Source organism: Natator depressus, chromosome 11 (assembly GCF_965152275.1).
Source record: "Natator depressus isolate rNatDep1 chromosome 11, rNatDep2.hap1, whole genome shotgun sequence".
NCBI classification, from domain to species: Eukaryota; Metazoa; Chordata; order Testudines; family Cheloniidae; genus Natator; species Natator depressus.
Window position 1 is genome coordinate 81,041,942 of NC_134244.1, and position 20,901 is coordinate 81,062,842.

Consider the following 20,901-nt stretch of genomic DNA (forward strand, 5'->3'; position numbering starts at 1 on the left):
CGTGTTTGCGGATACAGACTAACACGGCTACCCCTCTGATACCGGTCTCTTTGTTATTGGGGCAGGGGTAATAAAGAGTTTTTATCCTGGTTGTGTGAATCAAGGACAGCAGAACTGTACTTGGCATTTTTTCCTTGAGCGACTCACCCCGAACTCAATGGAAGTCGCTAGGTAGGGGACATGGGTTCCAAAGAGCGGTCAGTTGGAAAGGTGGGTAGGTGGTGTTGGCTGTCTTGTGACTAGTCTGCTCTCACTTCTGTAATAACAAAGCTAATTTATATTCAGCTGAGAGTCTTGTTACAAGCTGCAGCCCCTGCTACCTAGGCCTAAGTATTAGGCCTGCTTTTGGACATGGTTTCTGATGCAAGAGGCTGCCTAATCTACCATTGTTTGCTGTACACCAGCAGTGAGGCTCCCCCCCTAAACGCTGTAATCACTGACAGCTGAATTGGTAGGTGGCTGGTAGAGAGGTGTGGTTGGTGAGTGAGTGGGTGGCTGGTGGGGAGGCCTAGCTGGGGGGAGGGGGGCAAAGCAGAACCCCACAGAGAAGGGTGGCAAGTGAGGGCCTGAGCAGCAGAGCGAGTAAACTGCCTCCTTACCACCCCAGCATGGGAGGTGACCTCTGCAGATGCACCTCTGAACTCTGGGTCTGCACTGTCCAAGGATAGCAACAGTGAGTGGGGTGCAGAGGGAAAAAGGACACTGCTTTGGTGGTGGGTTTTTGGCTCATGGTTTATGTTTTTTATAAACCCTGTTTGTGCTGTTTCCCCAGATTAATGCCCCATTATTTTCCTCCTTCCATTAAGTTTTTTTTTGCTAAACTCAGACTCTGTGCTTCTCAAGAGGGGAAGTATTGCCTCTTCCAGGCGCCCAGGGGGATGGTCTGTAATTCTCCCAGGTAGGATTGCCAGCTGTCCCGGGACCGGACACCATTTTGCGGTGCCAGTGTCCCCATGTGTGTTAAAGGCATTCCTAGTCCCAGGTCACTGGGTGGGGGCTCGAGCCAGTTCTATGTTGTATTGTTGAAAGGAAACCCCTAGATACTGAACCTGGCCCTTGATGCTGCTGGATTACCACAGGGTCGAGGAACCCCAGTCGTGCCCAGGACCCCCTAGTGCTCGGTTTCGCACAGATGCAGAACAAAATGGTGGTGGTGGGGGGGAGAGGGATAGCTCAGTGGTTTGAGCATTGGCCTGCTAAACCCAGTTCAATGAGGGATCTGGGGCAAAAACTGGGGATTGGTCCTGCTTTGAGCAGGGGGTTGGACTAGATCACCGCCTGGGGTCCCTTCCGACCCTGATAGTCTATGATTCTATGAAAAGGACAGAAGCTATCCTCAGAGAGCCCATGGTGCCCCATACCCAGCTCTGGAGATGGGTCCTGCACCCAGGACCTCTCAGCCCAGCCAGCGAGTTGGAGCGGCCTGCCTGGTGCCCTGCGGGCCATAGTGTCGTCAGGGCTCCTTGCAGATAGCTGGGCCTATGTCCCAGGGCCAATCCGCTTGCTTCCCGGCCATCCCAGCTCAGCCCGAATGCCCTGCCAGGACCCTCCTGGTTCCCGTGTTGTACTTAAAGTTCTGTACAGGATCTTTTCAGGGGGGATAAGGCAAAGTGCCACATTTATTGGTAATTCATGTATCAATCAACACTGTATCATAGGCACATGATATATATTATACTCATGGACTCACACACACACACACACACACACACACACACGCACACATACCCCATCTTGTTGCTGTTACCACCTAGTCGCTCCCCTTAACTTCAGCGGCCAGGTGAGTTAGATGGGGGAGGGGGTGGAGCCGAGCTTCTGTCGATCCTGATTGATGCTCCAATGTTCACAAGACGAGACCTGGGGTCCTCGGCAAGACACCTCACATTTATAGCAGCTTCCCTCTCATGCAAATCTACCCCAGATGCAAAATCTGTGTCTGTGCCCATTGGTCACCCGTGGCACTTCCTTCTGGGTGCGGTCTTAATGCTGCCACATTTATTTTCAAAGAAGAGGGTGTTTTCAAAAGAAGGTGTCACTATGTCTGCTCTTCTGTAGTGAGCCCACTTGACAAGTTTTATTGTTCTTGGGTCTGGCTTCCATCCCCCCTCCAAAGGTTGCAGCTGTCTGGAGGTGCTTGCCTTCCACGCCTTACTCATTCACACCTCATTCATTCAACAGGGCAATTGATTAAAAGGGGGGAGATCTTATGCTACTCCTAGTGAAAAGACATTTTTCTTCTACCTTAACTATCCTTAGGGGCTATAACATTATACCAAGGCTCAATACAAAGTTTCTATACAAGGATTTGATACAAAGTTCCTATATCAAATACAAGGTTATATGAAGAGGCATAATACAAAGTCATTCAGAGTTATGCGAAGATGCTTAATGCAGAGATTTATCGACACCCATGACCCGCACCTGTCCCCTCTCCCTTTGTGTTTGTAGCCGGGTCTGCACCCTGCCCCCAGGCCCTGGCTCCTGCAGTCCCCCGAGGGGCCCGCTGGGCAGAGCCTCCCTGCAGGGTTTACTGAGTGGCACAGGCTAGTGCTGGCTCCATGTGGATCCTGGATCCCACCACACCCTCACATGTCCAACATGCCCCAAATGTCCCAGAGGGAGAAGAATCCCACCTCCCCACCCAGTGCCCCGATCTCCCAGTGCCCCGATCCAGACGGGGCCTCAGGGCCCTCTGCTGTGGAGCTGGGGGCAGATTCAGCCCCAAGGTCCATGGCCCCAAGTGGGGGGCTGATCCCCACGTCTAAGCCGGTGCCGCCCCCTCAGGCTCTGGGTTCTCCTGGTCTGACGTCCCGGTGGCCCCTGGATGGAGAGAGCAGAGGGGATGGGTTATGGGGCGTAACGGCCTCCCCACCCCCACCCCAGAGAGGGAGAGGACTCACCTGCGTATTCTCCACCACAGCACCACGGCCACGGCGGCTACGGCCAGAGCCCCCAGCGTGATGCCCACGGCCAGGCCGGGGCCCCAGGGCCTGCTGTGCCCTGTAACACACAGGGGGTGATGTGCTGGGAACAGGCACGGCAATATGGACCCTGTTCCCTCAGCTTCCGCCATAGTCCCCCCTGCTCCCCCCACCCTGACCCACTGCCTTCAGCCCCCCAACCCCAGCCCTGTTCTCTCTGCCTTCCTCACTGTCCCACCCCCACTGCCCTCAGACACCGCTACGCTGACCCTGTTCCCTCATTGCCCCCCATATTCCCACCCCCACCGCTCCCCCCACATTCCCAGCCCCTCAGCTTTCCCGCATGCCAGTCCTAGTCCCCTCTGTCCGATCACCTCTGGACTCCTGCCTCTCTCCCCAACCCCCCCAGCCCTCCCTACCTCTGCCCCATTGTCTCCCCTTTGCCACACTCCATACAGCTCTCCCCACCCCATCCCATTACTTCTCCCCTCAGCCCCCACCCTGCCCCTCCTGTGCAAGTCCTGTCCCATTCCCCTCAGCTCCTCCACCCTGCTCCCCCGATCCATCCCCACACACCTCTTCTGCCTCCCTTCACCCCAGTCTCACTGCCTGGACCCCACCCTGCTTGAGATGGGCAGCAAAAGCCCCCAGAGACCATGACTGCACCCCCCACCCCCCGGGGACGTGCACCTACCCCAGGGGATCAGCAGGCTCTGGCCCCCCAGGCTGCTGTGCTCCACCCGGCAGGCGTAGCTGTGCCCGTCGCCTGGCCCCACGGCCAGGGAGCTGCGCAGCTGGTAGGTGAGGTCCGCGTTGGGCAGGATCCCCCTGGAGCTCAGCCGCCAGCCCGGCCCCACCTCCTCCCCGTCCTGCAGCCAGGCCACGTGGACGGGCCGGGGGTAGAAACCGGTGACCCGGCAAACCAGCAGTAACGGCGCGGGGGTCCCGGCTGGGGGAGGCGCTCGGGCAAACACCACGGCGACCGGCCGCTCTGAGACAGGGGGAGAGAGACGGGACGGGGGAGAGGGGACAATTCAGTCTGAGCCTCAGGGACTCACTAGCCAAGCCCAGCTCCATCCCCCGGGGTCCGGCGTTGGCCCCGCTGTCCTGGCCAGGCCCCAGTTCTGCAGTTAGCATTGCTGACGGAATCCCCCTTCACGTCCTGTCTTAAAGTGCTGTGCAGTGTGGCTATGAAATAGCAACTGCGCTCCACCCCAGCTATAGCTGCACTTCTACACAAAACAAGAGGTCCCTGTTTAAAAAGCCCCCCGTACCGCACCCAAGAAGTGGCTGCATCTCAGTGAGCAGGGAGTGGTTTCCAGCCTCACCTTGTCTTGCCAGAGACTCTTTCCCGTACTGGACAAAGCTCTGGAGTTTACTGACACACGTTGTTCTCAGGAGGAACTGAGACGTGGCAGACTTGCTCTTATCCTGGTTAAGAAGGTCCCGGATGCTGAGGGCCAACTTATCCCCACGCTGAGCGACCCAGGTGCCCAAGTCCACGTTGAAGCTGATGAAATCCTCGCCGTTCATCGCGGCGTCATAGAATTGCCGTGAGGTGCCGTTGAGGTGGAGCTCGCAGCCAAGGGAGAACTGGGTAACAAAGGGGTCTGGAACAAGAAGGGCAGGGGCAATAAGAGTGGGCCAGCTGGAGGTCAGTAGGGAGAGCGGGGCGGGGGAGGGAGCAGAAATAGAGAGACAGGGGAAATAAATACATGTCAGGTGGAATTAGGGTGTTAGGCCACAAGATGGCAGCGGGATTGTGGGGCGGCCCTGGATGGAGTTAAGGGCACATTGTGGTTTCTGTTTAAAATTGATGTTTTCAAAGTGCTCTGAGGTCCACACACATAGTCAGATTGGCTTGAAAATCACTGCACTATATCGGGGCCTGAGGCAGAGTTTGTGGTACAAATTTGGGGTCTCTTGGTCATGGGATTTGTGAGATACAGACCCCCTGCACAAATCACCTGCCTTTTAAATGTTACCTTTTTTCAATAAACTTACATCCCTGGGCTCCCCTGAGCTCAGCTCTGCACCGGTAGCAAGGACAAGTCTGGCTTCCCAGCGTTACAAAAGTCCCTGGGCCTCGGTTCTGTCTCTGGTGTGTACGCCGGGCGGTGACACGCACCTGTGCCCACAGACAGTTCACACCTCTGCCAGCGATTGTCTCCTCAGCAGCCTCAGGGCATGACACACCGAGAGTCTCACACTCCGTCAGCCGGAGAGGCAGAAAGCTCTGAGCTCCAGGAGCATCTGTCTGAGCCCCGTCATCGAGAGGTTCCTGCGGCTGTGAGCTGTGATCACAGGGCCGGCTGTCGCTCTGTCGTGAAACCACATGCCCAGGCCGATTGCCGTGAAACTAGCTCTGCCCCAGCAAGGTCCAGGGGAGACTTTGTGGTGCAAATTTGGGGGCAAGATGGTTAAGGGATTCCTGACAGAAAGTCTCTCCCGAGGACCTTCTTTTAGTGCTCCAGCACCAGACACCCAGCGCAGACACTGGGCTGAGAAGAGCTGTGCTGGGTTCTCTCCTGTCCCCTGGTTGTGAGGGTGGGGGAGGCATTATTTTAGCTCTGCATTTCCTGCTGATTCTTATGTTGGGTGTTTCATGCTGGATAGTATCTCTTTTCAACATTCAGGCAGGACAGGTGGCACCGTGAGCAGTCTTCCCGCTCCTTCAACAAAGGCCTTTGGTAGGGCAAATGGCAGTGAAAAACAGGGTCAGGGGACGGGACACGGGGCTTTTCCCCTCCAGGGTGCACAGGCTGCAATCTGGCCGCAGAGCTGGGGGACTGGCTCAGCGGGGTGGAGAATGGAAAATGGGGCTATTCCCTTCTAGGGCACCCTGGCTCCATTCAGCCTAAGGGCCAGAAACTGGCTGGCTTGCCCCTGATCCACCCTGTCAGGACACACTCAGTTACTACAGTGAGTGTGTCAGTTCTCAGCTCCCTGCTGGTTGTGGGGACCGCTCCATACTCACAGTGCTCCCCTTCATCCTTAACCACTTTGTTCATGAGAAGGATGAAGTTGGACAGGTAGCGATAGAGCATTGTCTCCAGGTCCTGCCACTGCCTCGGGGTCAGGCCCTGGTGGGCCCAGGGCTGCAGGAAGCGGATCCTGCAGGTGCTGCAATCTATGGAGTGGGTCTCCAGGTCTCCGAGCAGGGCCATCCCCTCCATGTTGCTAGAACTGGCATTGTGGAAGACGATGGTTTTGAGCAGCCGGAGGGTGAGAGTCCCTGGGGAGACAGGAGGGGAGGCTGAGGGAGGGAGGGGAGAGGAAACAAGTGGAGGACAAAGTGGGTGAGGAGAGAGATTAAGGCATCTCAGTCTCGTTAATGCTCCCCAGCTCCAGGGTTTTCCTGCTGAACCCTAACCTGCCTCCCTCCTCCTCTTGCACCCCAGCAAGGGTCACTAGTGCTGGATGAGTTCCTGGAGGACAGGTCCATCAATAGCTATTAGCCAGGATGGGCAGGGATGGTGTCCCTAGCCCCTGTTTGCCAGAAGCTGGGAATGGGCGACAGGAAATGGATCACTGCATGATTCCTGTCTGTTCATTCCCTCTGGGGCCCCTAGCCCAGGCCCCTGGCAGAAGACAGGATACTGGGCTAGATGGACCTTTGGTCTGATCCAGTCCAGCCGTTCTTATGTGGTGCTGCCCCACCCTGGCCTTGGCATTATATCATGTGCAACCTCCCCCAGCAGCAAAAAGGGCAGGGAGGGGGGTCCCCACTTACCGGCCAGGGCCCCCCATGCCCAGGGGAGGAGCAGCAGAGGGAGCAGCATCCTGGCAGGGGAAGGGGATCCGTGCTCTGGCCGATGTCAGTGCAGTGGGACGAGGGGCCCAGGGTCGCCCACAGGCTGTCGGCTCCTCCCCAGGCCACAAGCCTCGTCACCAACTTCTCTCTTTGTGTGTCTCTGCTCTGCTCTGTGCCCGCAGCTGCCAGCCCCAAGCCAATCAGGGCAGAGGGAGTCAGGGAGCGGAGGCCGCTCAGGAGGGGGATCCCTGGCGGCAAGGTCAGAACTAGGGCCGGGTCCACGCCTAGGCAAACTAGGCCGGTATGCAGGGCTCGCCTTGGTGGCCAGCGTCCTGCTCCTCACCCTGCCCAGGGGCAGCGCCCACAGCTGCACCCTCTGCCCCCACTCATGCTGCAGTGACAGGCCTGCCCTGTGGGGCTGGGCCTGGCTGCCCCAAGTGATGGGGGAGATCAGGGTGAAGAGTCAGAGTGGAAGGGAGGGCAGAGCCCCCCGCCATCTGCCCTCCCTCCCAGTGGCCCCTCCCTCTCAATAGCCCCTCCCTCTACCTGCCGACCCCTCCCTCTCCCCATATTCATCCTCAGCAGCCAGGCTCATCTCTAAACCCCTTTGATGGGGTGAGGGCAGGTCTGGGGGTTGAGCCTGTCGCCCACAGAGTCCTATTTCCGCCAGCGCAGAATGAGCACACAATTGCTGCCCCCCAGCAGGGGGCGCAGTCCCACAGGGTGACCCCCCCCAAACTGTGTGACGGCGGGAAGGAGGCCAGGGCAGTCGTAGCCACAGACAGACCCCCCACGTCCTGCCGAAGGAAGCCAGGCGCCATCACGGTACCCACCCTGGAGCAGGGGCAGCTGGGCCCTGCGCTGCGAGACAGCAGGAGCTACGGGGGAGCAGCCGCCCGGCCCCCTGGACGCGCAGCGAGGGGCGGTCCGGGGCGGTTGTGCCGTGGGTGCTCTGCAGTGCCGATGCCGGGGCTTGTCGGTGTTTGCAGCCAGGAGCTTTGTTGTTTTGTGCCTTTTAGGGTCGACATTTGAGCCCCGAGGCAGCACACGAGTGACCATCCTTGACACACCAGCGCGTCCAGTCCCTGGGCTGGTACGAGTGGCAGTGCCACGGCCCAGGCCGGTTTATCGCTGCAAGGCCACGTGTTCGCACCAGGGCTGTGCAGACCGTGGTTTCTCTCCATTTCCTTCTGTGGTTTCAGGTTTGCTCTGACAGTTAACACACCAGCCAAACAAGGAAATACCATTAACCCCTGTTCCAGAGAGAAGCAAATGGGGAGGTGACGTGACCTGCCCGAGGTAACACAGTGAAACTGCAGCAGAGCTGGAAACAGAACCCAAGTGTCCTGACTCCTGTGTGGGGTGGTAGCTGCCAGACTGTCCTGGCCTCGTCCTGCTGTGGAGACTCTGACGGCCTTTCATTGCATGCCCCTGCCGTACAAATGCCACCCTTCTGCCGGAGGGGGGGGGGCAGCAACCAGGGCCGGGTTCAGCATCGAGGGGTTCCTCATAACAATTCAGCACAGAACCCGCTTGAGTCCCCACCCGTAATTTGGGAAAATTAACCACCACCCCCGGAGCCTCTGAGAGCCAATGCTTCCCCCTCACTGAGTCGTGTATAGCAAAGAAAACCTTTAATAGAAAGAGGAAAGGAGCCTGGCAGTATCATGGTAAAAGACCATCACCACTAGTCATCAGCATATGACCGTGAGCCAAACGCCCACCCCGTCAGCATACATTGGGCAGTGTCCTTTGCCTCAGCTCCTCACCTTGCGTTGGGAAAGTCCAACAATCAAAGGCTCATTCTCTCTCCCCCCCCCGCCCCTCTCATGGTTGCTGTCCTTGGCCAGCAAAGACCCGGCGTTCAGAGCTGCATTCACGGGGCGGGAGTTCACGTCCCACCCCGGTTACAATGAGGGACGCCTCAGCTGCTATTGCGGCCATGACTGCAAGTGGCTTCCAGGTGCCACCGTTCACTCTGTGCACCGCTGTGCGGCTGTATCTCCGCCCCGTTGGCCACGGGCCTTCGCCGGCTCTGCTGCCACCTGTTTCTATTGCCACCTCGGCGATGCCACATCCTGAGCTCGCCCGGCTCAGCCCAGCTCTGGGGGGCTCCAGCAGTTAGCGGCTGGGCCTCACCTCGGGCAGGCGGAGCAGTTGCTTGCAGCTGTCTCAGAGCCGCTCTCAGGCCTAGCACTCAGGCCTGGTGACCCGGGATTTGAGCTCCGGCAGGCAGTTAACAGAAGTCTCATCCGCGCTGTCTTTCAGTGCTAGACAGCAGAAGGGTCAAATGGTGTGTGGCCCTTACACAGAAACACCCCCCGCCCCCAGGAGAGACACCTCTCCCTCCCGTTCCCCCTCCCCTGGGATCTGGCACCCCTGCCGCCTGCAGAGCAATGCTGTGCCAGGGACAGACATGCCAACGCTCCCCAATTCATCGCCAGAGATGCGATTTCTAAGTCAAATGAAGCCTTACTTCTGTTCCGGGGCTAGAACTCTCAGATGTCACCGATATATTTTTTCAGCTGAGTTCTCTCCCCAGGACATTGCTGTGGGGCTGAGGAGAGGCTCCCGCTGTCAGCCCCCGGCAGGCTGATCTCCTGCCAGCCTGGGAAGTGGGAGAGAGGGGACCCCAGGGCAGGCCCCAGGCCTGGGGAGGGTGAAGAACCCAGAGGAGCGGAGTTGAGGGTGGGAGGGCTAAACTATGGCCTGGGGACCGCAGGGGGGCTGTGTTACCAGCACACAATTCTCTGTTAGTCGCACACTCCTTTAGGGCCACCCACCTTTACCCTGGCCCTAGGGCTCAAGGCGTAACCCTCTTAATGTAGGCACCCGCCCTTTCCCCATGCCAAGGGCTCAGGCGGAGCCTGACACTGCGGGTTTGGGGGTCTCTTACCAGTGACATAGCCTTACACAGTAATATCCTACTTACCCTCTCGTCAGCAACAGTTATTACCCAAAAATGCATACATTAACCCTAAAATGCTCACTACTCCCAGTCCCAAAAAGGCAGATAATTTTTCCCTGCTGGACAGTCAGGATCAGGTCATCTGGGGAGGCTGGGTGTTGAGGTCTGGCAGCTCTGACCTTGGAGCTGTGTCCTGGAGTTGGTTCCCAAGAACTTCCTTTTGGACCCCACTTTAGATAGTGAAACTTGAGCCTTGCTTAGCTGTACTGTAACCAATCATTGTACTAAAATGTTACAAACCAATCCTAACATAGTGTAACAAAATTCTCTAACCAATCCTACCACCTTAATTCATTCACCACCTTAATTAATTCACACCTTGCAAAATGAGCCATGTCACAGACAAAAACAATCAAAGAACCAGACAGAGACCAGAGAGAAAACAATAGAGAAGTGGGGATCACAAAGACAAAACCATAAAGAAATGGGGATTTTACACCCACAACTATTTATAAGTGATTGCCTGCCAGACAGAATGCGTCAAACTAAGTTTTCTTTAACCGCCTTAAGATCTGTTCCTTTATCTGGTGATGGTGGGTACCATTAGGACAGGAGCCTTCCTAACAGCCCGATATTGCCCTGTTTTAATGTAGTTTAGATGGGATGTGAGGATGTAATAGCTCATGGCTGCTGCTCTCCTAATCTGGCTGCAGACAAAGTCCTCAGGCTTCATAGAATCATAGCACATCAGAGTTGGAAGAGACCTCAGGAGGTCATCTAGTCCAACCCCCTGCTCAAAGCTGGACCAAGCCCCAACTAAATCATCCCAGCCAGGGCTTTGTCAAGCCTGACCTTAAAAACCTCAAAGGAAGGAGATTCCACCACCTCCCGAGGTAACCCATTCCAGTGTTTCACCACCCTCCAAGTGAAAAAGTTTTTCCTAATATCCAACCTAAACCTCCCCCACTGCAACTTGAGATCATTACTCCTTGTTCTGTCATCAGCTACCACTGAGAACAGTCTAGATCCATCCTCTTTGGCACCCCCTTTCAGGTAGTTGAAAGCAGCTATCAAAGCCCCCCTCATTCTTCTCTTCCGCAGACTAAACAATCCCAGTTACCTCAGCCTCTCCTCATAAGTATTGTGGCTAGAGGAAAAGCCCTAATCCTTACAGCCGAAGTGAGGAAGGTGAGGGCTGATGGGGTGGCAGGGGCTGTACTGAGGGTGTGAGTAGATGGTGAGAGTGCTGGGAGGGTGAACTGAGGGTGGTGGTGTGTGCGGGGAAGTGGGGGCGGAGGGTACCCACGTACGTAACAGAAACGCGGGCATCATGCACTCGGCCTTTTGACCTGCAAGTTATTACATGCTTTTTATGCATTGAGGCAAAAAGGGAAGCACTGTAGAGGGTACAATAAATAAGCGTCAGAATTCAGGGGTGGGATTGCTGTTGCGTTTCTCATGTGAGTTTGGTCTCCATATTTTTAATAGGGGAAGTGTATTTGTTTCATAACTAGAGAGAAATTGGCTGATTTACAGACACCACCAACTGTGCCTGCAACTCCGTGATGTTCCAGGAATGTGGGGGGCTAGAGAGGAGACCGGGAGGGGAGACCAGGAGGGCCACAACTGTAGCTCTGAGTCAGAATGGTCTGACTCAGATTTATGGGAAGCCAGGAGCTGGGATTAGTCCCACACTTCCTGGCCGTGGGCAGAGAGATGGGCAGGAAGCTCCTTGGTCACTAGAGAACTTGATTCATGCCGGAAGGGGAAGCTAAAGTAAATTGTGGTGAATCAAAATTCTAGTGAAACCCTCCAGTGGGATTTCATCATGGCCCCACCGGGGAGTCATTTCCTGGTGCCGCAGTGCTGTCCCGTAGCCATTCACCTTTCTTATTCCTCAGGCAGACAAGCAATCCCAGGACCATGAAGACCAACCACAGCACAGAGCCCCGACCCCAGCCAGTATCTTGTCCCTGGCAGAGCCGGCCTGCGCCTCTGTGACTAGAAGAGCACGGGTGGTTTGGGCTAAGCCCAGCCTCTCCTTCCCTTTGTAACGTCCCTGCTCTCTGCCCCCAGGGATGGGGACAGGTCTGAGACATGCCCGTGTCTCCCGAGGGCTCCACAGAGCTAGGGGTGCCCCAAGGGCTCAGGGAATGTGCCGGGTTCAGAGTCTCTTACCCTAGTAAGAGGGGGCGCTGCAGGCTGATGTGCTCTACCTGCCAGGTGTAGACACTTCCGGGCTGGGAGCTCATCTCCATCATCACCAGGATCTGGAAGGACCAGTCTCCGGCTGTGCCTTCCCATTCTTGGACTGCTTGATTTCGGTCCCTGAGGAGTAAAACCCCGTCATGGACCAACCAGCATCTTGGGGTGGGGCTGGGATCCCGATTTCAGGGGGGAAACTTTCACCTGGGGCTGAACTGAGAAGGAAGGGGAGAGAGAGCTGGGAGAGATGGAGTGGGATTCGGAGAACAGGTTCCAGCTCCCAAGTAACAGCCTTCCTTGGAAGGGGATGCCCAGTGTGGGAGTCTCTGCTCTGCAGCGCTTAGCTCTGGGGGCCCCCCCTCTTTCTTTTCTTTCTCTCTCTCTCTCCTGAGTTAATGCAAGTCACTGAGAACCCAGCACAGTGTAGGACTCTGAATCATCAGAGATTGGCCATGGACCCACTGGCTCAATATTTGATCTTTCTCAGATGCTTGCCTGGTGTGTCTTGCTCACATGCTCAGGGTCAAACTGATGGATTGCCATTTTTGGGGCTTGGGAAGGGATTTTACTGTAGGGACCTTGGGTCACTTGCTCGAATCCTCTGGGTGTATCTCCCAAATCAATTCCCTGCCATTGCAGGGGCCGCAGGATCCGGTGCACCTCAGTCCCTCCTACTCTGCCTGTGGCAGATAAGAGAATAGTGTACAGATGGTCCCATCCAGATGATTGGGCTCTTTGCAGGGGTCACTCACTGGGTGGGGGGTAGTGGCCTGGGACGTGCAGGGGGTCAGATCAGATTATTTAGCAGTTTCTTGTGGCCTGAAACTCTGCCACTCTGACTCAAATCTTTCTCCTCTTCTGCTCCTAGTCTGGAGAAATCATTGACAGAGACTGTTCCCTACACTGAAACAACGATATTTTCTCAAAGGGAAAGGGTCACTGCCCTCAGCCTCCCCTATAGTTCTCCTGATCTGCCTACCCTGACCCACTGCCCTCAGCCCCCCACCCCAGATCCCTCAGCCTCTCCAACAGTCCCCACTGCTCTCCTCACCCCTACCCACTGCCCTCATCCCCCCACCCCAGCCCTGTTCCCTGAGCCTCCCCTGCAATTCCACCCCCTGGTCCCCTCCAGACCTCTGCTCCTCTCCCAACCCCACAAGTGACAGTCTTCCCCAGCCCAGCCCCACTGTCTACTCCTGCCCCATTCCACACAGCTCTCTCCACTCCACCCCATTCATTCGCCCCACAGCCCCTGCCCTGTTCCTCCTGTCCCATCCCCCTGGCTAAAGTTAAGGGCACATTGAAGTTTCTGTTTAAAATTGATGTTTTCAAAGTGCTCTGATGTCCACACGCATAGTCAGATTGGCTCAAAAATCACTGCCCTAAAGCAGGGCCTGAGGCAGAGTTTGTGTTGTAAATTTGGGGTCCCCTGGTTACGGGGTTCATGAGATACAGACCCCCACCCAAATTACCTGCTTTTCAAATGTTTCATTTCTTGGATGTTTCTTCTGATGCCCTAAAGAAAAAAGTGGCCCTGAGCCTCAACAATCTCATATCACTTGGCTCCCCATAGCTCAGCTCTGCACTGGTAGCAAGGACAAGTCTGGCTTCCCAGCGTTACAAAAAGCCCTGGACCTCGGTTCTGTCTGTGGTGCGTACGCCGGGCGGTGACACGCACCTGTGCCCACAGACAGTTCACACCTCTGCCAGCAATTGTTTCCTCAGCAGCGCCTCAGGCCATGCCACACCGAGAGTCTCACACTCCATCAGCCGGAGAGGCAGAAATCTCTGGGCCTCAGGAGCATCTGTCTGAGCCCCGTCACCGAGAGGTTCCTGCGGCTGTGAGCTGTGATCGCAGGGCCGGTGCAACGACGCAAAAAGCTCCCTCTCCCAATTCCCTACTTTGGGTGCACTGAGCATACTCACCCGAACATTAGCTAGGAGGGAGGGAATCGTGAGTGTTTTTGACCTCAAAACCCCATCCCTCCTGATTTGCAACTATCCCTGGACCAGTGACAGGTGCATGGGCAGCCAAGTCATTGGAAATAAGCAAGGAGGAAGCCAGTGAATAAAATCAAAGGGACCACTGTGGTATCACCTTGGGCTTATGGGCATGCTCTGTACCCCCAAACCTTACCTCCCTTTTCACGTACTCACCTGCAAAATGAAGCAGCACACCTCAATCATGAAATACATCAACTGTGCACATTAGCTAGGGGGGAGGGAATCGTGACTGTTTTCCAACAAAAACCCCATTGCTCCTGATTCGCAACCATCCCTGGATCAGGCGGTAAAATCAATTTGGCACATTAGCAAGGAGGAAGCAAATCGTGAGTGTTTTCGACCAAAACCCCATCCATCCTGATTTGCAACCCTGGCCAGGTGGTAGCAAGTCCTGAGAAGTAGCCAAGATGGTCACTTTTGCTTGGCGGGAACTGCACCTAGTTGCAAAAGGGGAAGGTTGAGATTTGTGTCGTCACACCTGCTGTCGCTCTGTCGTGAAACGCACATGCCCAGGCCGATTGCCATGAAACTAGCTCTGCTCCAGCAAGGTCCAGCGGAGACTTGGTGCTCCAAATTTGGGGGCAGGTGGGTGTCACGGAGTCCCTGGGTGATGCTCTGGAACTGCTCCCTACAAAGCCAGGCAGGACTCTGGGGAAGTCTCCTTTCTGGGAGCAGCCTGTCTTCAGGACACACAGCTCACACAGCTTCCACCTTCCTGGGTCTGACCTCGGAGCATTCAGCCTCCTCTTCCCCTCCGTGCACTTCCCCCAGCAAGTCCGCCCAGGCAGGCTCCTGGGGCAGCCAGAGGGTCCTGCCCCCCAACTCCGCAGTCAGACGGGACTCTCAGCCAGCCAGGAAAACAGAAGGTTTATTAGATGACAGGAACATGGTCTAACACAGAGCTTGTAGGTGCAGAGAACAGGACCCCTCAGCTGGGTCCATTTTGGGGGGCAGTGAGCCAGACAACCATGTCTGCACTTCACTCCATGTCCCCAGCCAGCCTCCAACTGAAACTCTCTTCAGCCCCCCCTCCTCTGGGCTTTGTCCCTTTCCCGGGCCAGGAGGGCACCTGCATCCTTTGTTCTCCAGCCCTTTAGTTCTCACCTCACAGGGGGGAAGGGCCCAGGGCATCAGTTGCCAGGAAACAGGGTGTCAGCCATTCTCTGTGTCCAGACCCCTGCACACACCTGCCCTCTAGGGCTCTGCAATGATCATACCCCCTTACCCCACTCCCTAGAAACTTAAGAACTGCCTAGGGGAAACTGAGGCACCCCCACACTATTCAGAGGAAACATTAAGAACAGTCCCGCTTCGTCACATCGGGTAAGGGGTTCCTCAGAGAAAGCCTCCCCCAAGGACTTGCTTTTAGTGCTCCAGCATCAGCCAGCCAGCGGCGAGCAGACACTGGCTGAGCAGTGAAGAAGCATGCTGGGTTCTGTCACATCCCCTGGGGCACAGTTGGTTGGGAAATTGGGGGAGGCCCTATCTTAGCTCTGCATTTCCTGAGTTTCCAGTTCTTGTGTTGAAGGTGTACGTTTTCAAGGTTCAGGCAGGACAAGTGGCACCATGAGTAGCCTTCCCCCTTCTTCAAAAAGGGCCTTTGATAGGGCACATGGCTGGGGTTGGGGCATGCATGGGGCATTTCCCCTCCAGGACACAGAGCCTACAATCTGACCACAGAGCTGGGGACTGGCTCAGTGGGGTGGAGAATGAGAAATGGCTGTCTTGCCCTCAATCCACCCTGTCAGGGCACCCTCAGTAACTGCAGTGAGTATGTCAGTTCTCAGCTCCCTGCTGGGTGGGGGATTCGTGGCCTCTGAGAATAAACAAATAAATGACTACATGGGGGAACCACCCCCATCACAGACACACAGAGCCCCTTACTGTGCTCAAAAACTACCTCCGCCCCTGCAGCTCCTTGTCTGACGTGAGCTGCTGGGGGCTTCGCTGGTGTTCGGCGAGACATGCTGCTAACTGTGGCTTGATGCTGCTTTTTGCGGAGGCATGATCAGGATGGGGTAGCTGGAGGGAAGGGGCTGGAGAGAATTGATGGCAAGAAGTCGAGTTGGGGGCGGTGGTGGAGGGGACAAGGCAAAGTGAGTGAGCCAGGGGGATTAGCCAGGCGGGGGCGGTGCTGTGGGGCGTGTGCTGCGAGCTGGGGTGGCTGCACGGATCACGCATATGGGCATGGAGCTCTGTGATTATGAGTGTGAGTAACGCGCAGTGATTAATGGTGCTGGGGATTCGGGACGAGCGCAGATTGCCCCAAGACCCCCGACATGGCTGGGCAGAGGGACCCATATTTAGCTGGGCCCGTATGCTAAGTGGGTTGGCTGTGGCCCACCCAGGGCTACCCCACATTGGCCGGAGTGGCCCACATGCTCCCAGTTCCTCCCCCAGCCACACACCTCTCTGCCCAATTCTCTCTAGTCCTTGTCTCTGCTCAGAGACCCGTCCCTAGACCCACCAGTCAGGGGGATCCCCGGCTGCAAGATCGGAACCAGACTCTGTCCCAGGGTCAGGGTGTGGGAGAGACCCCCTCGATCTCCTCCAGCCTGGGGTACCGCTGTTCCCAGCACAGTCCCTAGCGTCGCACATGGGCAGGGGGCCAGCTCTGACTGCCAGGAGAGAGCGGCCGCTGCTGAGCCCACTGCATGCACCACGGGCCCCTTAGCGGGTGACTTCTCCATCACAACACCCCACTGGGCTATGTGACGGAGGGAAGGGGGCTCAGAGGTCACAGCCACGGACATATCCCACGTGTCCTGCTGGAGGATGTCATGCACCATCACTGTATCTGCCATGGAGCGCAGGCAGCAGAGTGAGACACACCAGGGAGCAGCCTCTGAGGACCCTGGGAGTACAAGAAGATGAGTGCCGTGGCGTTCACACCATTTTGCCAGTGGTTGTTCTACCGTGTGTGCTCTGCAGTGCTGATGCTGGGGGTTGCTTTTGCAGCAGGGGGCTGTGTTGTTTTCTACATTTTAGGGTTTGAGCCCTGAGGCAGCAGACAAATGACTCTCCTGCGGCACACCAGCGTGTCCAATCTCTGGGCTGTTAGTGACAATACGACTACACTTGCTGGTTTACTTCGGCAAAGCCATGTGTTCGCACCAGGGCTGTGCAGACCGTGGTTTCTCTCCATTTCCTTACGTGGTTTCAGGTTTGCTCTGACAGTTAACACGCCAGCCAAGCAGGGAAATACCATTAACCCCTGTTCCAGAGAGAAGGAAACGGAGCAATGATGTGACCTGCCCAAGGTCACACAGTGAAACAACAAGATAATGGCCTGATAATGATATACATATTTAGAGAGAACGGTGACGTTCAGCAGACCGTAACCTAGCCATGGATCCCTCACACGGCCTGCTTTATATGCCATATCACAATTATATATGTAACCCTTCTGCCCATCAGAGTTGGCAGCAACAAGGGCCGGGTTCGATATCTAGGGGATCCATTTCAATAACACAATGCAAACCAGCTCGAGCCCCCACCCAGTGACCTGGGACAAATATATACCACCCCCGCTGGGTGCCTCCAAGAAGCAATACTTCCCCTCTGGCAATCACAGAGTCTGAGTGTAGCAAAAAGCCTTTTAATAACAGAGAGAAACAATGTGGCATTATGTTGGGGAAACACCACCAACAGGATTCATAACACAACCCATGAGCAAAAACCCACCCCAAGCAAATTGGGGCATGCCCTTTCACTTTGGTTCTTGAGTCCAGCAACCCCAAATCACCCAAAGTCCCAAAAGTCCAATGACCCAAAAGTCTCTGTCCCTGGTCAGGGCAGCCCCAGGGTTCAAAAGTTTATCTGCGGAGCTTTACCTCCCAACCTGGGTGGAGATGGGGGCGGGGGTAAGAGGCACCTTACATGATCTGAAGCTGACCACCCCACAGCTCCATAGGGCTCCGCTCCGCCAGCCACCCCATGAACTGCTTCGCTCGGCTCCGCTCCGCGGCCCACAAGCAGCTCCTGCCGTCCCACAAACTGCTCCGCGTCCCACCAGCAGCTCCCACCGTCCTGTCCACAAGGCACTCCAGCCATCCCGCAAACTGTTCCGCAATATATCTTCAGGCTCCCCCACTACTTAACACAACGCTCAGTGATTTCAGCTCTTAGGTTAATTCAGCTTGTAGTAGGGGAGCCTCAGTGCTGGTGCACCATTAGCCCAAAGTGAGCTCAGCAACCTGTAACTAGACTTCTAATGAAATCAAAATTAGCCCTGATATTCCACAGTGGAGAAAGAGAGAGGGAAGTGCAATTAGCCTGTAAGGCCCTCACCAAGAGGCCCATGCCACCAAGTATTAATACTTGTCCCCAGCCTCTCTCAATTCACAGAATTTTGGAACCCATGACCCTTGCCTAGCGAGCGCTACTTAGTTGATGGTGAGTCCCTCCATCATAACAAAAGGCCAAGTACAGTTCCAAGCACAGTTCCCATAATCAGGGTAATAACAATTTATTCTTCCTGCCCCAATAACAGAGACACTGGGGATCCCACAGCAGCCAAAGTGACCATTTGGGCAGCTATGGCCTCATTCTAGGCGGGGTGGGTGTGCCTATGCAAATGAGATCAGCCCCTGAAGTTCTTTTCCACAACTTGCCACACCTCACCACCAGATGTCAGGGCAGAGCTCATCCTGACTCTGCTTACATATAGAAATGAGGAATATGGGGATTACAGGGCACTCTCCCTAGGTATAGAATGTCACCATTAGCATCCTAGTTTGGTCCGGAGTCTCTTTGGAAAGAAAACAATTCCCTAAAGTCATTACAAAAAGTCCACGTTCAGGGACAAGGTTCTATTGAATGGAGCATAGCGGTCCCCTCGCCCGCCCCCCACCCCGTGAAGCCAACCCCCGATCCTGCACCAGCCCCTATTCTGCCCTCGGTCCGGCCCATCCTGCTTCCTCTCCTTGGGTAAGGCTGTCTGGGGCACCAGCCTCTTCCTTGCCAGTGGACACAGAGGCTTTGGTGCATCCCCAGTGACTGCTCGGGGACACACCGACGGTCCAGCAGGTTTGACGAGCCAGCGGGGGTTTTTTTGACATCCAATCCTAATTCCTGGTCCATGCGGCACCGGATTGGGACACGCCTGCCCCTCAGGCAACTCTGGGAGGTGTGACGGGGCAAGGGGCAACAGCCACCTTCGTAAGTTGGGGAGCAGCAGGGGCGCTGGAACAATTTGTATAGTGGGGGTGCTGAGAGCCATTCGACTGCACTGCAAAACCTGTATATCGGGGTGGCCAACCTGTGTCTCCGGAGCCGCATGTGGCTCTTCAAAGATAATATGTGGCTCCTGCTAGGAGCCAACTCTGGGGAAAAAAACGGTGGGTGCTCAGCACCCCCTGGCAGCCTTATCAGCGCCCCCTCTCTCCCCCGTGCCTCCTGCCCGCTGCAATCAGCTGTTTTGTGATGTGCAAGAGGCTCAGGTGGGCAAAGAGGCAGGGCGGAGGTGCGGGTGGGGACTTGGGGAAAGGGTTTGAGTGGGGGTCGGGGCCTGGGACAGAGCCGGGGTCCAGCACCCCCTGGCCGGCACCAGTGTCGAGTGTGCTTGAATAAAGCACATGGTGCCTATAAAAACGTGCCTCACTGATGTGATTCCAACTTTGTCACCAGAGAATGAGAATCTACAGAAGAAAATTTCTGGCCTGCAGCTTTCATGCCACACAATAGAACGCAGAATCTCCGACCAGAACAGTGACATCGAATCACAACTGCACTCGCAACTTCAGCAGTGTGAGTATATGAGCATCACTTTGGTTTCACAGGATAAACCTTATTATCAGTATTTGTCCACACTGTGTCTGACAACTGTGGTGTAAGGGAAGAACTCCTCGATATCGTGTCACTAGAGAACAGAACTCGTGGACGAGATCTAAAGGAGGCATTGATGTTGGTAGTTGCGAAAGCCACTTGTCTTTACACAAGCTCACTACCATTGCAATGGATGGGCTTCGTCCATGTGGGGATCTGCGAATGGATTAGTAGGGTTTCGTAAGTCTGACGAGAGCTTTCCCGAATTTTGGACATTTTGCTGTATTATTCATCGGGAGCAACTGCTATCTAAAAATCTCAGATTTGATCATGTCTTGACATTGTGAAATTCATTCTCTCAAATGCACTCAGTCACAGACAATTTCAAAATCTAATTGAAGAACTCGATGAAGATGACTCCCCTGACGATTTGCCATTTCACTCTGTAATTCGATGGCTCCCGAGAGGTAAAGTTATTTCTCATTTTTTCGAGCCCCTGGAACAGGTAAAATTGTTTATGGAGGAGAAGCACAGGATACACCCCAAGCTTACAGATCCTGGATGGGTTCTAGACTTGGCATTTCTTGCAGACATGCTGCTACATTTGGATAAACTAAACGTGGACTTACAAGGAAAATTCCAGTTGCTGTCTGATCTAGTGCAAGGCGTATTTGCGTTCACGAACCATCTGCAGTTGTTTCACAGACAAATGCTTGAGGGAGAGCTGACACACTTTCCCTCAATGTCACAACTTCAAGCCAGAACAAAAAAAGACGCAGCAGAACCCCTAAAACAGAGCACAACTAGGTATGCAAGCGTGATTAAAGATCTTAAGGACAGTTTTGAGGAAAGACTCCAAGATTTGCAGCAGAAAAGACCTCAAATCAGATTTCTGATTGACCCTTTTAGTGCTGAAACTGATTGTCTGAAACCCCCTTTAGTCACTGATGAAGCAACATCCCAGATGGAAATAATAGAACTTTTGGAAGATGACAGATTGGAATCTGTTCAGAAGACAGAGGGGACCCTTACTTTCTGAAAATCTGTACCAAAGGATAAATACCGCAACATCAGAGGTGCAGCCCTAAAATTAATCTTGATATTTGCCTCGATCTATCTTTGTGAGTCTGTTTTCTCGACACTCAAACATGTGAAATCCAAGCACTGATCCATTTTGACAGACAGCCACCTAAGAGAACTGCTCCGTGAGCACAACTGAACACAAACCAAACTTCAAGGGGATTGTTGAAAGCAAAGATTGCCAGAAATCCCATTAAGTAAAAGATTAAGTTGTTATTATCGTTAACTATACATTATAAATGTATAATAAATCTACACTGTCA

General features: G+C 54.9%; 1 protein-coding gene across 1 annotated transcript; it reads right to left on the reverse strand.

The window, feature by feature from the left end:
- Nucleotides 1-2,701: 2,701 nt before the first annotated feature.
- On the reverse strand, nucleotides 2,702-6,703 carry LOC141995670 (antigen-presenting glycoprotein CD1d2-like). Its single transcript, XM_074966932.1, has 6 exons — nucleotides 6,655-6,703; nucleotides 5,899-6,177; nucleotides 4,250-4,531; nucleotides 3,616-3,912; nucleotides 2,901-3,000; nucleotides 2,702-2,820 (listed from the first exon to the last, which is right to left on the reverse strand). Exons 1-6 carry the CDS (start codon nucleotides 6,701-6,703, stop codon nucleotides 2,781-2,783), a joined length of 1,047 nt encoding a protein of 348 aa, XP_074823033.1. The 3' UTR covers nucleotides 2,702-2,780.
- Between the last annotated feature and the right edge of the window lie 14,198 nt (nucleotides 6,704-20,901).

Coding starts and splice junctions, on each gene's coding strand:
- LOC141995670 (XM_074966932.1), bottom strand. CDS start 6,703: ATGCTGCTCCCTCTGCTGCTCCTCCCCTGGGCATGGGGGGCCCTGGCC. Junction 6,178..6,654: donor GGCATGGGGGGCCCTGGCCG/GTAAGTGGGGAC, acceptor TCCCTCCCTCAG/CCTCCCCTCCTGTCTCCCCA. Junction 2,821..2,900: donor CTGTGGTGGAGAATACGCAG/GTGAGTCCTCTC, acceptor CTCTCCATCCAG/GGGCCACCGGGACGTCAGAC.